The sequence below is a fragment of the Pungitius pungitius genome, chromosome 10 (assembly GCF_949316345.1).
Source record: "Pungitius pungitius chromosome 10, fPunPun2.1, whole genome shotgun sequence".
Taxonomy (NCBI): Eukaryota; Metazoa; Chordata; class Actinopteri; order Perciformes; family Gasterosteidae; genus Pungitius; species Pungitius pungitius.
The window spans coordinates 11,978,809-12,003,095 of record NC_084909.1 but is presented as its reverse complement, the minus strand read 5'-3'; the positions used below and the strand labels follow the sequence as shown (position 1 = coordinate 12,003,095).

The 24,287-nt window shown below is 44.1% G+C and overlaps 1 protein-coding gene across 5 annotated transcripts in view; it reads left to right on the top strand.

The window, feature by feature from the left end:
- Nucleotides 1-24,287, top strand: part of il1rapl1a (interleukin 1 receptor accessory protein-like 1a) — a 155,868-nt gene that overhangs the window by 54,270 nt on the left and 77,311 nt on the right. For all 5 annotated transcript variants that reach the window (XM_037488355.2, XM_037488353.2, XM_037488357.2 and 2 more), the window contains exon 3: nt 19,846-20,131. In XM_037488355.2, the coding sequence (XP_037344252.1) occupies nt 19,846-20,131 (286 nt within the window). The remainder of the gene's footprint in view (nt 1-19,845; nt 20,132-24,287) is intronic.

The following is a 24,287-nucleotide window of genomic DNA, read 5'->3' as shown; positions in this document are numbered from 1 at the left end:
GCTGCACGTCTCTGAATGATCCCAACCACATAATAAATCACCTATAAATAACTCGTAGTAATAATCCCTTGACAGAACTATGTTATAAAAAAATCGAAATGCTCCTGCAGTAGTTTACCATTTCTCTCCGTGATCCTTTGTACTTAAAACCAGTGAAGCCGGTCCATAACTGTGATGCAAATTGAGTTTCAGACTTGCTGGGTGTGTTTGTGTGTGTGTGTGTGTGTGTATGTGTGCGCGCACAGTATATGAGTTGGGTTTCAGGATCCCAGCAGTTGCCATGTAAGTCACAGATGAGCAAAGCCGACACAGGCGTTTCCCCGGGCAGATTGGAATGTAGAGAAAAGAGAACAGGAGGTGGAGGATGTCGTGTGAAGGAATCACTTCATGACAATTAACAATGTCAATTTCTTGCAATGACATTTTGAAAAGAAACAAAAGCAGGCGAAGGGTTAGGAGAAGGCATTTTAGTGTGTATGCATGCATGCATGTGTGTGTGTGTGTGTGTGTATGTGTATGGGTCCCTCAATGATCTTAGCTTTGAAAGCCAAAACATGAAAAACTCTAATTAATGGACGTGGCCGGCAAGAAAGTTCACAGAACAGTGGTGGAAAAAAGACCAACGTTGGCTGGTTGGGGAGACAAATTGCGCCAGGCCCTCCCTCCAAGCACCGACTCCTCCCACACGGCTTTTTAGGTCGGTCTCTTATCCATTTCTGCTCCATGCCCGGTGGCACTGTAGCGCCTTTGATATTTCAGTCCACGATAAAGCTCTGTTTTTTGTTTTGGAAACTGATGCAGAAGTTGGAAGCCAATTTTTTTACTTTGGCAGAAGCTTTCATGTAATTCAGCTCCAGCTCCTCCGAGGATCTCTGCTGTGTCCTCACAGGAGTCTTCCTGTCGACTTAACTGGAATCCCAGTTGTGAATGCCAGCCTGTCAGTTTACTGCCTCATTTTCACAAGTAGAGTCGCATGAGCCCCCCCCCCCCCCTTCACCCTTTCCCCTGGCTGCTGTGCACACTGTTAGAGGGAAGCTCCAGCGGAGTGAGAGCCACACCCAGTGAGGCTGAGAGAAGGAGCACAATAGGTACACAAATATTTGGCAAACATAAAAAGCTGCCATGTGAGTGTAAGCGACCGATTGGAGTGTTAACCATTTAGCCACCCTTATCTTCTTCAGATTGTTTTTTTTCAACCTGTTTGTGTGGTGCGCCGTGAGGAGGGCACTCCTTTATTCTCTCGTCGTTAACACACGCATGCACACATCATGTCATATAAGATTTATATATTTATGTTCTTGATGACAACATGTTAAGAAGGTGACTGGGAAAACGCACAGACTTTTTTCCCTATCCATGCTAGATCCGTGATGCAGTCAAATGTGAGTTGACTTTGACCCATCACTATCTGCTCCAATATAAAGCAGTGTCGAGACACAAGTGTAAGTTGTGAACGGTAATGGCTCATGAATTGAAGACCTGGTTTGTACGTCCCCCTCGTGTTCACACTGTACCAGGCCCACATTTGCATATGAGATTAGTGAAAGCTGCTTGACCTCTAATCAAGGGCATGATGGCTGGGGGAAGTGATGTGGGATATGAAGCCCTAAAATATGAGTCAATTTCCTGCGGGGCTTATCAGCACCGTTTGACTGGCGTGTGAGCAGCGAGCGGTCCTCGGTTGTCAGGATTTAAACTTAGGGAGGAAATGAGACACTGGGGTGTGCTTTCAATATCTGAGAGAGAGAGAGAGAGAGAGAGAGAGAGAGAGGGATTTGATTTTTTAAAAACCTTTATTTTCTTTAAAAAAACACAGACATGTCACACACATGATAACACTAAGGTCTAAATGTTCTCCTCCCTTGTCAGCCGGCCAGGATCCTCCTCCTCCGCCGAATGGACGCCGCTCTCAGTCCTCAGAGGCATTTTCGCTACCTCGATTAAGTTTCAGGATGATCTTCCTCATCCGGAAGACTTCCTGCTGGGTATAGTTCCCGCTCCCCTTTTTGCTCACGCCCAGCCGAGCAGTGCGTGAGAACTTCTCTAGGTCCGAGAAATATTCCTCCAGGTCCACTCCCTTCATGTTCTTGGTGACTTTTAAGAAAAGCTTCACTTTTCCCACCCCGTACCTGCTGGTGACTGTCCCACCAGAAGAGGCCTCTTCAGTAGAGTCCCAATCGGCAGAGGACTCAGTCGCATCCCCTCTCCTTCTGTTCTTTGATCCCTTCTTCGCTTGAGAGGCCCCTCTGTTGCTCCTCGTCTTCCTTCTTTTCAGGGGGGCTTTACGCCCCTCCTCGTCCTCCATGTCCTACTTGCTGTTTTCAGACAGCATTTCACCGGCGTTTTTCCCTCCCTGAAACACCTGCTGAACCCCACTTGTACCTTCCTCTACTCTTCCACTCTCTTGACCAACCTGTCTGACCCCCCTTGCCTCTTCGTTCGCCCCCACACTCTCCTGGCTCGCCTCAATCGTCCCCTCATTCACCGTGTCACTCTCCTGGCCGGTGAGCTGGGTTCCGCCACACCTCCCATCTTCCCCCCTCTCACACACCTCACTCTCCCGCTGGACTTCACCTGTCCCCTCCCCACCCGTCTGCCCTGCCTGTTGGACTTCACTTATCCCCCCCTGGTCCCTCTCACTTTCCTCCCCACCCTGCTGGACCACACCTGTCCCCAGCTTTCCACCCTCAGCCACATCAACCACCCGCTCTGTCTCTCTTGTCTCTTCCTTTCCCTTCTGCAGTATCCCGCCTGTCCTCTCCTGACCTTCCCGATGTTACCCCCTGACCTCCTGAGGATCCCCTAGGCCTCGCTCTTCTGCACCTTCATCAGATTGTTTCGCCGGACATGTTCTGGCGAGGTGTCCTTCTCTGCCACATCTGAAACACCTCATATTGTCAGTGGTGGCATAAATGATATAAACAAAATCTTCTACATTAACTCTAAACACCAGGTTGAGCTCCTGGGCCCTGTTGTTTAGGACCATGAGGAGTTGGCGTTTATGTGACACCACGTGTCTCAGTAGCGGGGACTTGCACCCTAAAGAGACCTTCCTCACAGGAGATACCACTATCCCGTGTTTGGACAGCTCTTAAACCAGAGCCTCGTCCTTGATGAATGGGGGTACGTTGGCCACCGTGACTCTCGCCGCCTGCGTGGAGAGAGGTAGGACGGGCACGAGCGCGCTGTGCACCGTGATTCCGCTGACCACCACCCCGTCCGCTTTCTCCACGCTGTCGAGGAACATGACCACCGCATTGTTGTGCGCTGCGGACTTCACGCTGCGGTGACCCACTAGCTCCTCCATGGCCAGGCTGCAGTTCTCCACCGTGTACGAAACACTCGATCTTCACGCCGTGTTTCCACGTCAGCTTGCTGAACTCCATGGCGCCGTGCAGCACGCCGTCCAGCTAACGCCGAGAAAAAAAAACGCAGATGCGGTCTACGTGTACTTTTGCGTGCACACTGACACAACACTTTACCAGAAAAAAACTTTTACTTGCCACAATCAAACATCGTAATAAACGCCACTATTGCTCCCAGCTCGACCTTCTGAGCCCCACTCACCCCTTCACCTGACTCCCCACCGGCCTGCTGGGCCTCACCAGCCCCCCCCCTTCCTCCCTGGCACCCCCGGCACCCTCCCGGTTCTGGTCCTGAGAGGAGGACTTCACTGGACAACCCCTCGCCAGGTGTCCCTCTCCACCACACCGGAAACACCTCCCATCGTCCGATGTAGCGAACATTACATATTCGAACCCCTCGATCCTCACCTTGATCACCAGGTTGAGAGCCTGGGTCTTGGTGAGGACCATGTGGAGCTGTCTCCTGTGCGACACCACATGTCTCAGCAGAGGAGACCTACACCCTGAGGACACCTTCCTCATTTGGGACACCACCGTCCCGTGCTTCACCAGCTCGCCGAGCAGCGCATCGCCCGGTACGAATGGCGGAACGTTCGAGACCGTGACTCTGACCGCCGGCTCGGCGAGAGGCAGCACGGGGACGAGGGTGCCGCGCACCACCACACCGCTCGCCACCACCTTGCACGCCTTCTCCACGCTGTCCACGAAGATGACCACCGCGTGATTCATCCGTGCAGCGGACTTAACGCTACCGTGACCGACCAACCCCCCCACGGCCAGGCCACAGTCCTCCACGGAACACGCGAAGCACGGCGCGAGCTTCAAGCCGTGCTTCCGTGTTAGCCCCGTGAGGTCCATCTGTGCGTGCAGCACGCCGATCGGCTACAAACACGCACAAATTAAGACAGACAGAAACCAAAATCACACACACACACACACAACCACACATTCACACTAAAAGATCCGAAATTAAACGAAATTACAATCAAACAATTCACCTCACGCCACGCTCTGTTCACTCCGCACTCCTTCCACTCAGAGAGAGAGAGAGAGAGAGAGAGAGAGAGAGAGAGAGAGAGAGAGAGAGAGAGAGAGAGAGAGAGAGAGAGAGAGAGAGAGAGAGAGATGAGAGAACACCCCAAGTTGTGGAAAAATGTTGCATCACTGTAGAAAGGAATGCAGGGTTTTTGCATTTACATGCCATCTAAAAAAGGAGTGAACGCTCTAATCCGTAGTTTTTCTCAGCTGGAGCAATATTATTGCACAGCTTTCCTGGGAGTGTTTTGGATCAACCCAGTACTTCACTGGTCGGGATGACAGACCCATCTCCCTCCCTTCATTAATCTCTGCTTAGTTCCGCATTGGGGATGTAGCAGGGAGGGGGGCACCGAGGAAGCATTGGACAGGAGGAAAGGTGGCAGAGCAAGATTAAAGATATGGCTAGACATGAAATCGAAAAAAGGCGATGGGGGATAAAAAATGGAGAGAAAATGAACCAGAAATGAATATTGAAAGTTGCCTATAACACCAGCGAGGAGTGTGAGAACAAGAGAGAGAAAGCTGGAAGCATTGACGAGCTTCAGGAATACAGGTATAAATTGGAGAAAAATTGAGTCAGAGGGAAATGGCAGCAGGAGGGGAAAGGGAGCCTGCTGTTTGATCTTCAACAGGATTATTTTTCTCTGCTTCCCTTTTACTTATTTGATTTTTCCTCATATTTATTCATATGTAAATGTCGCAGAAAACAATATTGGAGTTTTGCGCCGCACTGAGCCCACCCAATGACTGTGCATCTCCGATAAACACACACACACAACCGTACTGGGTAATCCTAAAGAGAATTCTGTGGACCTCTGCAGCCCTGCGGTGGGCTCGGACTCAGGCAGGGATGCAGCACGCTATGGACTCACTGTGTTTTTAGTCAGTTGTTTTGTTTTAACAGCTCGACCTTTGGAAAAGGATGTTTGACTATGTGACCATCTGTTTGTTTGCTCTCTCTCTCTCTCTCTCTCTCTCTCTCTTTGGCTGTGTGTGTGTGTGTGTACGGAGAGAGATGGCGATCCAGAATCCACTCTCTACAACATCCATCAGCCCATATGGAAAGACACAAAAACAAAGCCAAGGCCAGACCGGCCCAGCCGATTATTTTGATTCCCATATTAAAACCAGGGCTTGGGATTTGTCTGGTAGTTGGCCTCAGGGGTTGATAGAGATTGTCCAGGCTGCTATTTGATGGGTTTTAAACCCTCATCAGACTGGTAGGTGCTGAATCCTTCAGTTGATATTGATTTGGCCTTTCCTTTAGATTATACAAGTCTGGCTCTGCTGCTTGTCAATAATTCCATCATTGAAGGACAATACATAATCTCTTTGGCCTGCAGCCCACTCAAGATTTAGTTATCTCTGTGTTTGTCTGTTTGTGCTACTTATTAAATGGCTGATATTTGTTGTTTACATAGATCACCCACTGAATCCACCTTTTCCAATTATTTTTTCTTTTGTTCGTGTCATGCTGGAATCTCATATAAGTGTATTGGTAGATGTGTGTTTTTGCATTTTACTTAACCTTAAAATTCTATGTGTTATGTGCTGTTTCAGATGCACACAATCCTCCCTGACACAACTACATGCTTTACAGTCGTTGCTGGAGAATCTGCTACTTTTGATCATATAATGCACCCACATATGTATACACACACACACACACACAGACAGGAATCAAATGTGCTATGGCTCCACAGCAGTTGACTCCATAAACCAGATGTGTGTGTGTGTGTGTGTCTTTGTGCCTGTGTGTATCCTCCAACATTCACTGAGGAGCATAGTAGCCATTAGAGCAGTATTGCAGATTGTCTGGTAGGGCGCTCAGGGCCACAAAATGCAATTAGATTCTAGTATAAAATATTTATTTCCACAACACCTACTGTGCACCGTAGAGAAGCCTTTACCCGCGGTGCGCTTAAATATGAAAGTAGTATATATTGTGCATGCCCAAGAGAGCAGCAGTTACAATTTCTCAGTGTGGGCTCTTGCTCGGGCTCTGTGTGTCTGTAGATAAGCGCATGCACTTAAATGTGAGGGCAGGGCATGCTAATTTTTTATTATTTGAATTGAAAGGTTTTTATCTTTATGTCAAAATTGGTTTCACTTTTTATTTGTTATTGTTGGTATATTGTCGAGTTAACACAACAACTATACCCATTAAAAATCTGAAATACATCATAACGGCCGCAGGTTCCTCAGCTTTCCGTTCATTGTTTAGCTCAAACAACCCATTATACATTGTACACAGTACAGTTTTCGACTCAGCATGGACACAAAGTTAGCAGCTAGCTGGTACACATGGTCAAAGTAATCGAGAGGTATTTCTCTCAGAAGTTGAGACCAAAAACAGAGCTAAAAGAAAAACTCCAAATGAGCAGAAGAATTGTTTTGTAACAAGTGGAGAGATCTGTTATCACAGGTCTACATGACAATTTGAATGCAGGGCACATACTTGTTAACCTTATTATAAGGCCATTATAATATAAGTAAAGATGTCTTTGTCCATCTTATGTACAGTCTATTTCCACTTTCGTCTATTTCCTTTATTACTTGCCCCTTGAATCGGCTACTAAAACACTCTGAGTTTGAAATATTTCAATTGCTAAATTCAATAAAGCAATCAATCGACTTCATCTCGACCTTTCTATTGTTAACACAAGCCTGGGTCGATTCATGTTGGGATACTTAGACATTTAAGCTCAGAAACCACATGAGGAATTTAGCGTGTCAGCGCGGCATAGTGTGTGTGTGTTCCAACCCCGAGAGGAGCAGGGATTAATGGATTGTGGCTCTTGCTCTTTTGAAGCGGCCGTCCTCTCCGCTGCGTCCAGGACAAGAACGACACAGCTGCCTCTTCATCACCTCTCCAGTGTAGGCTGATCTGGCTTTTTCAGTTCTCTTTCATGCAGTGCTCGGTGAAGTTCACAAACTGGTTCTGTTCTACTCACTCCCTGTGGCTGTGCAGCCATGCGACTGTGTGTAGGTGTGGGTGCATGAGTAGGTGAAGGTCAAATGTTATGGGAGAAGTATGGATAATGTATGTAACCAAACTCTAGATTGCATGTACTCATATTCACACACAGCACCAGAGACCAACCTTGTGGGAAGAGCTCTGGATAGGATTTAGGGATTTGAAAATTGCAAGATATGCTAGAATTGGACTTGGTTGTACTTATACAAGGCATGAACTCTAGGTTGTGTTTTAGTTTTTTTTTTCAGCAAAAAAATATGCACATCTGTTTGTACTACTGTACTGTGTGTGTGTGTGTGTGTGTGTGTGTGTGTGTGTGTGTGTGTGTGTGTGTGTGTGTGTGTGTGTGTGTGTGTTTCTGTCCTGCACTGGGAGGATTACTATAGATTTACAAGGCCTGGTAACAATGAGCAGACCATCCCCAGGGACCCATGCTCAATCACTATCACAATGAAACGCTGCTAATTCCTATTTAAAACTGCCACACAGGCCCTGCCCTCCCTGCTCTCAAGGCTCAGGGAGATCAGGAAGCTCCTAGACGGAGCAAGAACGAATCCAAGTTATGTTAAAGTCTGTCTAATTTCTGGTAATTGCTGTCTGAGTTTATCTCTTAAGTCTCCACGATTCTCTCCTCTCCCATTGTTTCCTCCAAGGTAACTTCACGAGACAAATGCGCATGCCACTGGAGAGCAGTTCATGTTAGTATCCCTGCCATTTGTCTTAGAAGTGCCCACCCAGAGGCCCCGTCCTCTCCAGCACCACTCCTTATTGGCTGGCCCTTAAATTATTCAGCAGATTCAGACGTAAAGGGGATTGCTTTAATTCCCGGCTAGCAGGTTAATGTCGGGAGTTTGCTGTAGCATTAAACCCTGGCAGTAATTTATAATGTTTCTACAAGTGTAGCAAATAAGCACTCAATGTTGGTTGTTGTTCAGTATGTTGCATTCATGGCCTGCATATATATCCTCTGCGTATGCTGGTACGGCACGTCCTTAGTTCTATGTGGTCGTCAGTGTGTGTACTTCAGTGTAGATGGTAAAAGTGAGTTTGCAGTGTTACGTTCGCTGGTTTTTGCACACTGCTGGCACTTGGCAACTGCACATTCATTCAGAGATGAGCTTTTTTCAGGGACAGAATCAGGAACATAAAACTTCATATTTTAGAAGAACACATCGGACAGGTCGGCCCATCTGACTGTCCGCTGTCTTATTATTTCTTTTGACCCATCCACTTGCATTTTCCGGTCTTTTCTCATTTGTGCAGGTCAGCTGAAGTGTGCGCCCTCAGTATACACACGCACAAGCAGGTTTCTGACGAGCTGTAAAGCTTTTTTTCCTTCGACCATTAGGGTGGATGAATTATTGGCACCAAATCACTTGAGGAATCCATTTTACTTAGGCACACATGCTAGAGTTGGCAAGCAAACACACATGCACACATACAGACTTTAAATTGGGGCGCTAACGTAATGGGGGTAATGATTTTTGCATTATTAATGAACCAGGCTTCATACTCATCCTAATTGAAAATGTTTCATCTTCACTACTTGCTCGTTGATCCTCTCCATTAATGCAAACAGTATAATACATATATATGGTAGATAACACGTATACAATCGTAATATTCACACTCATTGCCGGCACACATTTGACACACCTAAAAATGTTTCGCCGCGATTGTACTCTGCTTTTAAACTACGAAAAGCAACAGTACCTGTATAGGAAAGTTGGTTTGGGGAAATTAAGGAGGAGGTACTAGAGGGGTTGTGTTTGACGGGTGTAATTAAAGAGCATTGTGTAGAAGGGGATCGAATGTGGAATGTGGTATGAGTTGGAAAGGTGTCATGGAAAGAAACCCATGGAGGTAAACCACAGCGGGGGCATCGTACTGTAGATTCACCCGCCCCGTCAGCACCTCAACAACAACAAGCGAAAGTGGACAAAACTGAGAAGCAACGAGGCAGTGAATAAGGAAATCAATTTGTGCATTTGGCGTCGGAACCCCTGCGATACTCCAAGCCGGGCTCTGTCAATAACCACCATCATGGTGAATAGACCTCACTCTCACCATACGACAGTACAAGTGAAGACATGTTTGAATCAAAATCCATAGAACAGTGTGTGTATGGTCATGGGCATGGTGCATGCGTAAAAGCCCAGCGCAGTAGTGTCATTAACGTCTCCGGCCGCTCGCTGCAGATATCCCTTTACTGACTGGATGGACGGGATGGGTCACTGCGTCCGTCCCTCGCCCGGCCTCTCGCTCACTGTCAATTCTCCTGCCATCCCCTCGATTTAGCATCACATTTATTATTTAACCATGGCCATGATTTCAGCTATTTATTTCAATTTTGCTTTTGAGAAACAGATTTCCTCTTATAATTTGTTTTAGAGGTCAGGGTAGAGAAGAAAAAAACAGTTCAATGACAGTTAAAGGGGCTTATTTCACTTTGCCTCTAATAGTCACAACACCCACATTTGCTTTTTAAAAATGTAACAAGCACAATAAAATATAAGACAGACAGATGGCAGAGACAAAATAAACAAATGCACCTATTAGCAATTCTCTCTCTCTCAAGTTTTCTAATGGAGACAATATTCAGTACGACTGAGATGCTTAATGTGATAAATACATAAATGATCCCAATGTCTTCTGAAATAAGGTAAATACCAAAGTAACATACTGATTCATCTACAACAGACCCTGACAGCCAAGAAAAGCTATGCCACATAAACACATGTAATGCCCATGTTATACTGTTCAGCACCATGGATAGACCAATCTTAACCATTAGGGGTGGGAGCGTTTACCTGAGATCCCATTTCCTGTGTGTGCAGTTAGATTGTGAATCTTGGAGTTTTCCCACCCGACTGTAAGTTATACTTCTGGTAATAGAGGTCACAAGAAATAAGCCCAGAGGATAAAAAAAACCCTACGGCCCACAAGAAGTATTTTTCTTTTTATATATTCTATCAGAACGGAGGGGGGTGTTGGATTGTCTAGTTTCATCAATGCAGTCTTTTCACTGAGTGCCTGAGTCTGTATGGTTCTTTTACCGAGCAGATTTTATGGAGAAGTTTGGACCTCAGGACAGTCACGTAAATAAAGTCACAGCAAGCACTCGAACGTCGATCACTTCGTACAATGACAGCGGCCGTTACCTGAACAATTGGTTATCAGTGTGTCACGCTCGCGCTGGGGCAGGATGTAGTGAGGACTCAGGCGCAGAGTTTCTTCCATCCAAAGTGCTCTTTATTCCACAAAACAAAACCAATAACGTGCTCCAACGACGAGGGACATATAGACAATGACGCGACAGGGGACAACAGGCACACAGGGCTTAAATACACAAGGGGGGTGCAGGTGATTGGACACAGGTGGAGACAATCACGCAATCACAAGACAAGGCAGGAAGTGAAGTTAACCCAGGACCACAAGAGACATGAAACTTCAAACTAAAACAGGAAGCGAAGCCAAACCGTGACACAGTGTTACCATGGGGGAAAGGGTTTTACAACAAAAAAAAAACACTATATAAAATGACCTCTCATTTTAGCCTAAAAGACGTTCAAATGAGAGAGTAGAACTAAAAAGTAAAGTAAAAAGTAAAATTATTTTTCACGTTGTCTGGGTAACGTGATATGTTGCAGCAAAGTGCTGTCCCATTCATATTTACACCATTTAAAGCCCTCACAGACTAAACCACACTCAGCCACTTACCAGGTGACGTAATTTGAGTCCTGAGGGTTCACAATGCATAAAGTCTAGTTTTTCTTTCATATAAATGTAAGCGGGCCTTCGGGAATAACTTTTTGAAAGATGTGAATTTTACAGAATTGACTGAATTAGAATAGCCTCTGTAAGTGGATAAAAAGCCACAATAATCCACCCATTTCAGCCTTTTGGAAAACCTGACTATTGTGAGCACAATTGCGTGTCTGTGAGAGGAATGTAATTCCCTTGTTTTGTCTTCTTCGCCCCCTTCTCCCTTTCCCTTCTCCCTCTCCCCCATCCCTCTTTATTTGTGTGTTTCCGGCTGCGAGAGGGAAGAGGAGCACGGGTGATAATGACTTGTCAAATTAGAAGCGATGCAACCTGCAGCGAGTGTAAACAAAATTCAGAATGTTCAGATGACATTTTCCAAGCCGTACTTCCACCGGGGCAGATTAGCCGAGTGACAGCTCAGCCTGAATCTCCTGCATCACAGCTGCACAATGGAGAACACCAGCGCGCATGCACACACCTACACACACACACACACACACACAATAGCCGATTTAGGAGAAATCACTTGCATTTTAATACCACACAGCAGATTGACACCTGTATAGACGGACACAGAGATTCCCTCACATGATCACACACAAACACACACACACACACTTTCCATTCGGCTATGTTGTGATTTGAAATGCTTCTCCCCCTTCAGGCCTTTCTTCCCAGTCACGGTCCAAGAGGCTCAGCTCAGCCAGTGATACAGCATGCGGGTTTGTGTGTATGTGGCCTGCCCCCACCCGGTCAGCATGATGGATGGTGTTCACACACAGCCTTGACTTTATAACGTATAGGGACTTTATTTGCATGTGTTTCCATTACCAGTAAACTGCACACGATGTAGGAGAGCCGTGGATGTTTTAGTTGTTGAGATATATAAGAGGCTCCAGTATCTTGGTGTCTCATTTTACGCGTGGCCGTCCTCCCCGCTGCAGCATCAACAGCCGTGAACGGTGCTGCTCATTTCCCGACTTCGCCTATAAAATAAAGAACCATTTACACGCAGCAATGTCCCGGTCTACCACGGCTCCCTCTATGCTGCCCACGCTATTTGAGAGATACTATTGAGAGATACTATTGAGAGTGCATCAATTTGGGCCTCAAATGACTTTCTCCAGCTGGCCAAATCCTGACAAGCTTTCTGTTCTCCTTCAAGAAGGGCCCTTTATCACAAGAGAAAGGAAGAAAGGATGAGCAAGGGAGAGAGAGGGAGAGTCAAGTCAAAAAGCTACTGTCTCAGTGACACCCTTTCTCCCACAACAGGGGACATTTCTGTTCTATAACGGGTTCTGGTTAATTTGAAGTCAATTGGAGAGTTATTAAAAGGCTCTGAGTGAGCGATGCTGAACTTGGTCAAGGGCAACAAACGCACCCTGGTTTCCATATGAAACAATAGAACTATCACCTTCATGCAAACTTGAAAGTTTCTATGATTTACCTATGAACTACTTTTGCGTGGATTGTGGAAAGTGTAGGTTTGCGGATTCCATCCCGTTTAGATTTGTTTTACTTATTTAAGTCTCAAATGCATTTACCTGCAGTTTCCTTCTGAACACCTGCTTACATTCTGTGGGGCGAATATCATTGCTGAGGATTTGCTTCATTTTAAGGTATTGTTTTTGGTTTATCTCCAAAAGCTTCTTGTTGCCTTTAAAATTACTCCAATATGTATGCAAATATCAACATCCACTGCCACAAATTAGATTTCCCTCATTTCCCTCTTGTTGCTGTATTCTTCTGTGATCCTCAGCCAGTGTTTCAGGAGTTTTATGTAACTCTGCTCTCCATTAGAGCACAATTTACGGTATCTGCACTACAAATAACGGCAGGAATGAACATTAATAAAGCAAGATACAGCGAATAAGAGGCTCTGATTTAATTCACATATAGTAGGATGACTTTTCACACTGTTGGGGAGAGATGAATAAGTATGTCCAGAATATATTTTCTGAGCAAAACCTAATGGGAATTAATTAATGGCCTCAATTTATCGGAAACCTTCAGAGAGTCATCGGCTATTCTTTGTCTTTGATCTGGTTATGTGTTTTTTTTCATTTTCTGCATGACTGCCAAACACTAGAGCAAGCAAATATGTTCATGGACGTTTATTCACAATAGACAGATGGCGTGTAAATTACATTGTGTTTTATGGCTCTGAAGTAGGTCAGTGTAGGCTTTTGACATATCTATTTAGAATGCATTAATTGCCTCCATAAACTGTGTTCAGCTGCAGACCGTGTAGATAAGGGGGCCCAATCAGCCAGCTGAACTATAGTAACTTATTTCCCATTGTTGAATCGCACCAGCACACACCTGTCTCTTCATCGTACTCGGCATCTTTGCCTCATTCTATTTTCTAATTCCCTCAAGAAATGCGCCCCACTGTTGGAAAATCTCTGGGGCAAAACAGTGAAAGCTCTGCAAATAACTGCATTTCTGTGAGTTATGAGGAGAAGGTGCCATCAAGTAAAAATGAAACTCTTCACAAACAAAATACACAACGTGTCACAAGGTGGCTGCTGGTGCGCAGGGAGGACTCAGACACAGGGTCTTCTAGTAAGTGCTCTTTAATTTTTCCAAAACAAAGGCAGGAGACGTGCACCAACAACGGGTAGACATAGATAATGACGCGACAGGGGACAATAGGCACACAGGGCTTAAATACACTAGGGAGGTGCAGGTGATTGGACACAGGTGGAAACAATCAGGCAATCACAGGACAAGGCAGGAAGTGAAGCTAACCCAGGGACACAAGAGACATGAAACTACAAAATAAAACAGGAAGCAGAACCAAACCGTGACACAATGCACTACACACTTTGTTGAACAATCAGAACAAGCAGCCAGATTTTGGATAGAATGCCGGTAGCAGGGGGTCATAATCCAGGTCTGGCACTGGGCGGCTCAGGTGGGATTGTGTTTGTGGGTCGCTGTGGGTCAGCAGGCCTGGCAGACACTCTGCATGTTTACTTTGCAAACACAGCCACCACCTCCCACTTCATCGCTGTTCCACCTGTCTCCATCTTTGTTTGATTATCTGCATCTTTTGCGTGTATACCTTTCCATTCATTTGGCCAACTTGGAAGCCTGGAGACATTAAAGCTGTGACATTGTAAGTAATTTGGTGCATCCATGCAGCGGTTGGTGTGAATGCTTTAAGGAGAGCTTTGTTATTTGTTACATTACGTACAATAAAAACAGCAATAAGTGAGCGTTATCCCTTCATTCAACGCCAACTAACAATCAATAGTATGAAGCAAACAAAAGTTGCAGGGAGAGAGTGTGATGAATAAGATGATTATAAGAGTATTGTATTGTTTGAAATAAAATCCATACTTACATGACTATATTAGTTATCCAGCAATGACAGAAGCATTTCCTTGTCCAACATTTTTCGGATGGATAGCAAAGGTAGTTTTCCACGATCTTTAAAGAGAAATTATCAGTGCTGCTACACATTTACATATAAACGAGGAATGGTTAACTGTCAGTGAGAGTGAATGATTTGCAGACAGAGCAATATTAAGTGGCACACCACAGAGGGAGAGATTAAAAAGTTTCAAAGCAAGTTACTTAGCAGTGGAAAGACAAGCAGAGAACATTAATACACAATCATCCTCCAATAAAACATGAATGTTTGATATATTTATAAATCATTTAATTTCATGAAATTAAGACCGTCTTTCTGTTGGTGTAGATTATGACTGAGGGAGAAATGCTCTTAATTTCAACTGACTCAGTTGAAAAAATTGAAAAAGGTGGATGAAAAAAGTTAAAAGTCATGGAGAGTTCAGCCAAGTTAGAGGACCTACTATTTCAGGCCAGCAAGTGTTTGCTTGGAAGAAAGACTTAATATCAGGGCACGCTGAAGAGATTAAAGGCAGTGATTCACAGAGAGGGTGGTAGTGATCCCACACTGCAGGTTATGAATCAGGTTGTGGTTAACTAAGCCGAACCATTATTATCTCATCTGGAGACTAAAGTAGAGAGGGACCAACAGAGGGAAAGATGGGCAGTAAACGAGCCGCTGACTCAAACAGATCGTTAAAGGTGCCTCATCTTATTTCAAAATGAATGCCAGCGTGTTTTGCTTCCATTAATTTTCTGCGTATAAAATTGTCTCATGTCATCTCAGAACAGACTTACATCAGTAAAGGGTGCAACCCAGGAGCACATAATGTAATTTCCTGAAGGGAATGGGTGGTGCCTCTGTCTTATTCCAGGGTTTACTTGCACAGTGAACCGTTTACTATAGATTCTGCACAATTACCTTCAGGGGTCAGCTACAGGCCCTGCGCTATTGTAGCGAGAAAACCATGGAGATCGATAGTACATAGTCAGCCCTGGCCAAAGATACATAGAGTACCATGCTGTTAAAAAAACAAATGTTTTTAAAGCTAGTCGGCTCCATGGGAGAAGATAGAGATCGAGGCCACAGCGGAGTGGGTGAGGGGGGAAGACGGAAAATGAGAGAGACAGAAAGTTATTAAAGAGTCTTTATCTACATATTGATCAGTGAATGTGTCCCTGGCCTGTGAGGAGCCCTGCCCCCCACCCGACATCTGTACACATCATTACACTTTATTAGGAAAACAGGTAGTGATTAGAGAAGAGAGGCCGACTACTGAGGACACCATGAGAGAGGGGGGGAGGCATTGGAGTAGGAAAGCTGGGCCCACTTGAGTGATGCACCGTATTTGAAAGAATAATGGGGTTTTGATCATAGGGGGAAAAGAGAAGTGGAAGCTGACTGAAAGGACGCGTACCGCGCTCGGTGATTGTGCGTGTTTAGGGGCCGGGTCGCTTGTTTGTGTGAGTCAATTCATCCTAGCCAGGCGTCCTTTGTGTATTGCTTTGGTTTAATGTCTCAGGGAGGCGGACAGGTCTGCCTCGACACTAAATGTGGTACGGTTTCTGTGACAGACACACACTCTTACACCAGCCAATCCTCTGCCCTGTTCATCATGTGATGTCACAGTGTCAGGGCAGCAGCCGGTAACGGAGCGCTGCAGCTTATCGGGCTGCGGTAGGACTCATCGGGGCAGAGGCCAATTTCCCCTCGGTCTGACAGGCAGCCGGGTGGGAATGTGTCCATATGGAAACATCCTTTACACTTGGCTTGTCCGAGAGTGGCTGTACAGAATCGCTGCTAAAGGTGTGTTGTCCCAGGGGTGCAGGGAGGGATCCTGAATTTGTGTGTGTAGATGTGTGTGTGCAGTGAGCACAGGGAGAGTGAGAATCTGAGGCTTGTAGTATTCCAATGGCGCAAAGCATTGATTTTCCTGCCCAGCGTTGGGATGTGGGGAAATGTCAGCCTCTAATTGAGTTGATAAAACCGTTTTGAGTTTCAGACATAAATATGGTTTCCTCCCCACAAAAGGCCACCGCATTAAACAACTCCCATTTGGGGGTCTGTGATGAATGAAAGGTCTCCTGGTTTATTTCGACCACTGTGCATGCAGATTTTTTGGACAGCGCGAGTGTCCAAATCTGCATGGTGAAAGAAACTGACAGGCGCTCCGTGGCTGAATAAAGTGTTTCTTTCAGTTCTTCCATTTTGAATCAGGATGCGACCTCGTTGGAATAAACAGTTTTTGTTGTGGGCATAAATGGAGAGTGTGATAGAGCGAGAGAGAGAGAGAGAGAGAGAAAGAGACAGAGGTCATATCCAATAGAGGCTGAATAAAGAAAAGGCTGAAGTATGCCTCCGCTGTCCCCGCTGATGAGCAGATTGATGTGCAGAGACAGCAGAGGACTCACCTGCTGCTTTCAATGGAAACCCACTGTTACATCAGGAGAGAAACCGTGTACTTGTAATAATTTAGTGTTTGCCTTGTGACAACTTTTTAATGTGTTGGGATCATACTTGCCAACCTTGAGACCTCAGAATTCGGGAGATATTCAAGCGGTCAACTGATGGGGGGTGCTAGCGGTTTTCTTTGCAGCGACAGCCTCATCTTTTTCCGTTCTAATTGCCGCGCTTGACTTCAAGGTGTAACCTTTATTATTGTTCGGTCTGAAACGGCGGGCCCAGTGACGGGTGGTGTAGCAATATTGTTGTCAGGGTGGAAATCGGGAGAAATTCGGGAGAAAGGTCGATCCGGGAGATTTTCGGGAGGGGCTTTGAAATTCGTGAGTCTCCCGGAAAAATCGGGAGGTTATTGGCAAGTATGAAACTAAATGATTATTGATATTAATAAAGTGATTAATGTCAATATCATCAACATATATTAATGACAACAAGGTGCTAACCATAGGAAGAGCAAAACTATATTAAGTCTCAAAACTGGTATTCACTCAAAATGTCCAATTACTTTTCCACATTCAGAAGGAACAGTGAAGGTCAAATTAATTTACAGGCCACAATATCCAGCTACCACAACACACAAGAAACTAACTAATCACAGAAATCTGCTTTTTAAAGTATAATAGTTAATTTACTTCTAAATACAAATAAAGTCAATGATATTGTTAATATTACAATATTATAAACTAACAACAGCTACTATACAATTACAAGCAGTGTTGTGCCTGAACAACATTAAAGCAGCAATGGGGAAATGCTGTCCCCTCAATGCTAATGTAAACCCTGGTTGGATAAGGATTCAAAATTGGATATGAAGATTAAATCTGATGCATAGCTTCAGTGTTAAAACTGATAAAATAATTGCTGTCTGTGGTTCTATATGGACTGTGGCAATACTTTTGAAAAATAATAGCTTGCAGCAACATATGGAAAAAGAACTGAACTGGTTGGAACTTAGTTCAAATATTTTGAAGTTTGAACTATGAACAGAACTAGTTCATTTTAAAATTTGTGAACTGAACTTTGAACTAGTTCATGTAGAAAGTGAACTTTCCCAACACTGATTACAAGTATGCCACCTGAAGTCAACAAAGAGGCGTGTGTGTGCGTGTGTGTGTGAAACGACCAAACAGAGCAACAAAGAGGCATATGATAGAGGCTGTGCTCACACTGAGATGAGCATAAAGCACAGCCTAGATGTGTTCAAAGGTAGCTGTAAGTGTGCGTGGGGGTTAGTTCAAACAATAAGTAGAAGGAAAACACTCAAAGGCAGTAAAATACAGAAACAGTTCCTTTATCATGCAGAAACCAGACAGACAAACTCCAATTCAGCAAATTCTCAACAAATGATTAAATAGTCAAAGAAAGAAGAATCTCAATTCCCCAAAACATGTACTTTAATCGTCTCTAATGTTTACCGGTAATGCCTCACAGTTGTAAAATCAAGTTTAAAGTTGTGAGGTGTGCATGTGAAGACACATGAGAGTACATGTGTGCCTGTTTGCCTCTACGGGGCCCTGCTCTCATTATCAGGAATGATAATTAGACAGCGTTTCACACATTGAGTCCTGCACACATGCACACACTTTCTCTCACACTTATATGGAAGCACACACACATTTGCGGCTTAGCCTACTGGTAATTAACAGACATAATTAGGCAGACAACCGTTCATATAGGCAACGCACGCTGATGCAAACGCGCAGGCACGCACGCACACATTGCTTCCTTGGTAATTAAGAGTATTAATTACAAGCATAGCTGTCCCTGTGAGGCTCTCTATCACTCACAGACTAGCACACAGCAGGGTTTGTATTACTTTATCTCACCACACCATCACCACTCTCTCTCTCTCTCTCTTAGTTAAACATGCACAAACAGTGGCTAATTCGTAACAGACTGATGGCTGGCCATAGGTGAACCTCTGGTAGCTTGGGAATGAGAATGATCTGTCGGCCAAATCTAGAAAGGTTCAGGGTGCCTGGTCAGGGCCCGCGTCTGTGTCTTGATCTTTGTGAGATGTTTGTTCACCTCTTGTGCGCTCTGCCTCACAATTTTTCACTTCTGTCTTACTTTGTTATCGTGCAAATTTAGGCAGCAAGGTACAGTTTCCGTATGTATTGCACTTGATTTTATCTGTAAAATGAGCTGCTTTAGTTTCACTGCCGTATGCACACTAACCTATTTGGACATGAAGGCCAAACTCTCGGTCCAGTCCTTAAGAGAATCTAATCACAGCTGAGCTTGCCTGTTAGCTCAGGACAAAATACGGAGGGACAAAGAGCCTAAGGAAAAAATCTCATTCAGGGCGCATTGTATTTAACGATGTGGCCTTGCAATCTTTGGCTTTGTGGCCGTGGTGCAGCCTCAGCACTGGGAGGAGCCTGACAGGTCATTCCCAAATTTTACACTGGATGCTTACCTATTGCGGATCTGAACGGTCTCTGCAGAGGCCAAGGTGGGGCACATGTCCTAAATGTGAGAGCAGCGTTAAAATAGCGGGCGAGGAGGTGAGGCATGGCACAGTGAAATTGCACTAGCGAAAGCGAAACATTTTGAATTCCATGCAATATACACTATTTCCAAATGCAGACTTGCATACTGTTATAGAGCTTACTGTCTCATTACTAATAAAGCTGTTGAAGTGAGTTTCTACTTAATAAAAAAGAGGATTATTGTGGGTGGTTTATGACCTGATTATCCTCCTTCCACTCTAGTATTATTGTAAAGTAACTGGAAGATGCATGATATCTCGATATTGTTTTTGCTGTAAATGTTATATTTTCTCCTTTCGTTATATTTTATTCATTCTGAATCATCATTTAAACAACACTCTGGTGATGTATTAATGTATGTTTCTACCCGCTTTTTCTGTTTCTCTGTAGTGGACGGCTGCACGGATTGGTCCGTGGACTACTTAAAGTATCGGGTGCTGCAGGGTGAGCCGGTGCGGCTGAAGTGCGCTCTGTTCTATGGTTACATCCGGGCCAACTACAGCCAGGCACAGAGCGTGGGCCTCAGCCTCATGTGGTACCGCAGCTCAGGCCTGGGCCACAGCGACTTCGAAGAGCCAATCTCTTTCGACGGCGTGCGAATGAGCAAGGAGGAGGATGCCATATGGTTCAGACCTGCGGATCTCCAGGACATGGGCCTCTACTCCTGCGTGTTACGGTAGGAGATAACGCTGGTTAGCATTGAAGCTACAGGCCGGTGGAATTGCTTCGCCGGGATTTCTCCAAAATTCGAAAACAAGCCTACAGACAAAACTAAAACCTACCACTTTGCATTTAGTGTTTAAGCTGTAAAAAAATTACCTAAAAACTTGCATTTTATTTTTATCATAAAAACGCATATGTCCCAAAAAGTTTTACTATTCCTTTAAATCATGTAAAGATAATAATGTTGTGGTATCTAGAGATAAGTGGCATCACATACTTGATTGGTAATTGATTCAACATACTATTTATCTTATAGTGATGCACAGTTATAAGCCATGAGATCTGGCGACGAGTGATATATACAGACAAAGAGATTCAAACACAAACACCCACACATACTCATTCTGTCGAGGACCATTACAGAGAGACTCTTCCTAATACAAGATGCATAATTACGTGGCAGTAACTTATTAACCTTTACAGCGGAGAACATCCCTCAATAAACGGCTCATTGAAGCTCCTCATTTCAGCAAGTTTTTAATAAACCCAGTTAAAGGCCTCTTAAAGACCCAGAGGGGCTTGCAGGATACATTGAGTGTGACCGGGGGAGTGTGTTTGTCTGCAATGATACCACTGCTTATACTGCAATTCATTACTGCACTCTGTGGGACTAATCCGGCACAAACAGTGCTATTTCATTGTAAAGTGATGTTGTCTTTGATTGTTGACAATTTCTTCAAACAAGGCTTTTTTCATGTTCAAATTGAGAGCATACCTCCACTCTGTAGAGCGCTACAAAAGCGCCCCTAGCTGTTATGTGCCTGTTGCTCGTATTGAGCTGAAGGGCGACGGGGGGGCATCTCAAACTTCTTAGATACCTTAATCGGAACACTGCGAGAAATTTGCCTGTGAGCATTAAATCAATTTTTTTTTTGTGCGTAAGCTTTTAATTTATCATATATGACATCAACACTGTACCCTAAAACTCTTTTAAGGCAAAGAGAGGGAGGAAACACAGTTTTCTTTTCTTCAGAATTTACTCAGTATGCAGTATACCTTGATATGACAATGAACAATAAAAGAACCCTCATTGACATTCCGAGGGATGGACAAATGTTTTACAACCATATTACTAAATCAATCAACGCCTCTCTGACATCAAAAATTGTAAATGCACAGTAAGAGTTTAAATGTGGGCTTTATTCAGCCGTCTGCAGGACTGATTGATTTGGTATTCGATTTTTCTGGAATGCAACCAAAAAACTGCCACCTCTGAGTGTATTTGAAAATCAAATTAATTATACATGAAATTAAAAGCAAATTAGAATCGATTGAATTTCATGGATTATCAGAATGAGCATATGTACACTGCAATGACATCTGCAGGAGTATAAAAAAAACTGCTCCTTTTTTTACACATGAAACAGGGTGGTGCAGATTCACATGTTATATCCTAGCATAGTGTCAGAACCCCTTAAGCTTGTGTTCACCACAGTCTTTAGTTCAGACATTTTACAAAACCCTATTGACCCAGAGATGAAGTAACCCAGGTGCAGAATGTTGAGTAGCTGATGTTGCTTACTCTCAATTTACCTTACATAAAGATGTGTTCACGCCAAGCGACCACCTCGCTTCTGTCAAGGCGCCTCCTCCGATTACAAAAATAAGTCAGACCTTATATTATATTATTTCTAAGTCTATGAAGTCTATGAAAAAATTACCCTTCTTCTAACTTGGATTTCCTCAGTAAACACTGTAAACACGGGTTGGTGATCTGAATCAATTTTTTTAACTCTTCATCAATACTGCATGATGATCATCTTGGAGTAGAATGAACCATAAAGTAAAGTATGCTTTACTTTATGGTTCATTATACCTATAAAGTAAAGAATGCTTTACTTTATCTATAAGAGACAAGTCGCTGTCACATGGAAGTAAATCTGTGTCATCGGGTTTTGAAAGAACGCAATTGAATTTCTAGCACTGAATATATATGCATATATTATTGCATTATAATATTATATATTGCAATTGAAATTATTTACCTGAATGTTTTTCAACATTAAAATACTGCAAAAAATTCAACGATAAAATATTCAACCGCAAAAAATTCAACCGCAAAAAATTAAACTGCAAAGAATTAACCACAACATCCGCGACCTCAAAGAAGAGCAATCGATTCTAGATTCAAGATCCAGAGCGTGCGTCAAGCAAAAGGAGCGAGCACCCCAATGCAACTTCGGCATGTCGGCAGCATGGTGACCGGATTGTAGCCATGTCCAATAATGTCCCGGATGTTGCAGTTGAATATTTTAACATTGAATATTTTGCGGTTGAATTTTTTGCAGTATTTTAACGTTGAAAAACATTCAGATACATCATTTCAATGCATAAATATTCAGTGCTAGAAATTCAATCACGTTTTTCTTTCAAAACCTGATGACACAGATTTACTTCCATACTGTCACTTCCAGCTGTAGACAGTGTTTCTAGGTCACTCCTTTTAATTCCAAATATTTTAACTTCCGTTGATTGGTTGAAAAAAAAAACCATTATGGCAACGGCCGTAATTAAAGACGGCGATGGCGAAATTGCTGAAATCAAGACTTCAAAACGGTGGTCCAGAAACCAACGGCTGGCATTACAATGACGTCTACTAACCCTAACCTTAACCCTAAATCGTTTGTCTTTGGACGTGTCATCGCACAAGTTATTTTTTTCTTTTTTGAAGGTTTTCCCCACCCCCTACACTTGAGCCACGCCCTCCTACAACTTATGAATCACTTGGTTAGGCGTCGTTGCAATCTGCTACAGCTATCGATCTGTGAGGCAGGTCAAATATGTATGGTTCGTGTGTGTGTGTGTGCGCGTCAATGAATGCACGTGTGGATAGGGACGTATGAGGTCGCAGCTGATGCGAACGTGTGCTTGTTTTAATACAAGCGTTAATCCTGCATGTGAAAGGATTGTTCCTTGAGAAGATAATGTCGACACCAAGACTCGCCAAGTTCATAATTAATAAACATTTAAAGCACTGCGATTACAATTGGAAAGATTGAGATGCTTGTGACTCCTGTAGCTCGAGAGCTCGACCTTGCAGACAATTTGGTGGCAGCGATGTTAACATACATAATAATGTAGAAGCAACTACCTTGATTTTATTGTATCACAATTTAATTTTATCTTGATTTATACCCCATTGAAGCTGATAGTCAGCACTTTAGAGGCAAAGTCATGCTTCATTTCTAATCTAGTGCGGTTGAGTACAAAAGCCAACACAACAAAAGACGTGTCACTGCCCTAATAGCTTCTGACTCCACTGTATATATGATCGGATAGTCCACTGTAGCTCCAGGCGTGTTGTGTACTCTTTATAAATGTACCTAAACTCCCCTGTGTTAAGTTCAACTCTTTGCTGAAGCCCTCCAGATGGTTCACTCGGACCCAATGGTGCATGAATGTGTGAATCTGGTTAACTTTGTCCTTTTCTGTCTGGAAATTGAAGTCTAATCACCAGTTTTAATGTGAAGGTGACTTCATTTCCATAGCAATCTCTTTGTGCTGTCCCCTTCTTTCACCCCTGTGCTCTTTCTCTCTTCCCTTTGTATGCCATCTCACTTAAGGCTTGTAACGGCGATCCATATCATCAATATGTCTTCCTCTCACTACCTCTCACACAGCCACAGTCCCACTGCATTTCACCTGATAAATTATTTTATAATAGCTCTAGTAACGAGTCTGTGTTCTGGAGAGGGTGAAACCATGTGTATTTGCTTCCCGTGATTAGGTTATCCAACACAGGGCACAATAGAGAATTATGGCTTACGTGAGCCGCAGACTAATATCCCAAGCAGCTACTCTCAAATAGAATGTGACAGACGTGAAAGACACCACAGGACTGTGCATCGACCCCCAGTTGTCCATCAATCACTGGCCACCCCTGACACCTTCCCACAATGCCACAGGGGGCCTGCTGTGGATATTTAACACGTGAAGATGTTGCCTTTTGGGCTCCCGGGGACTTAGATAGCTCAGGTGCACCACTGTGGTGTGACAGAGGTCATCCCTGATTGTCAACCCGCTAAACCAACAAATTTTCCCGCCTGTGTATGAATGTGTCCCCATGTGTGTTGATAAATGTGTGTTTGCCTCGTCCAATTTGTTCTGCG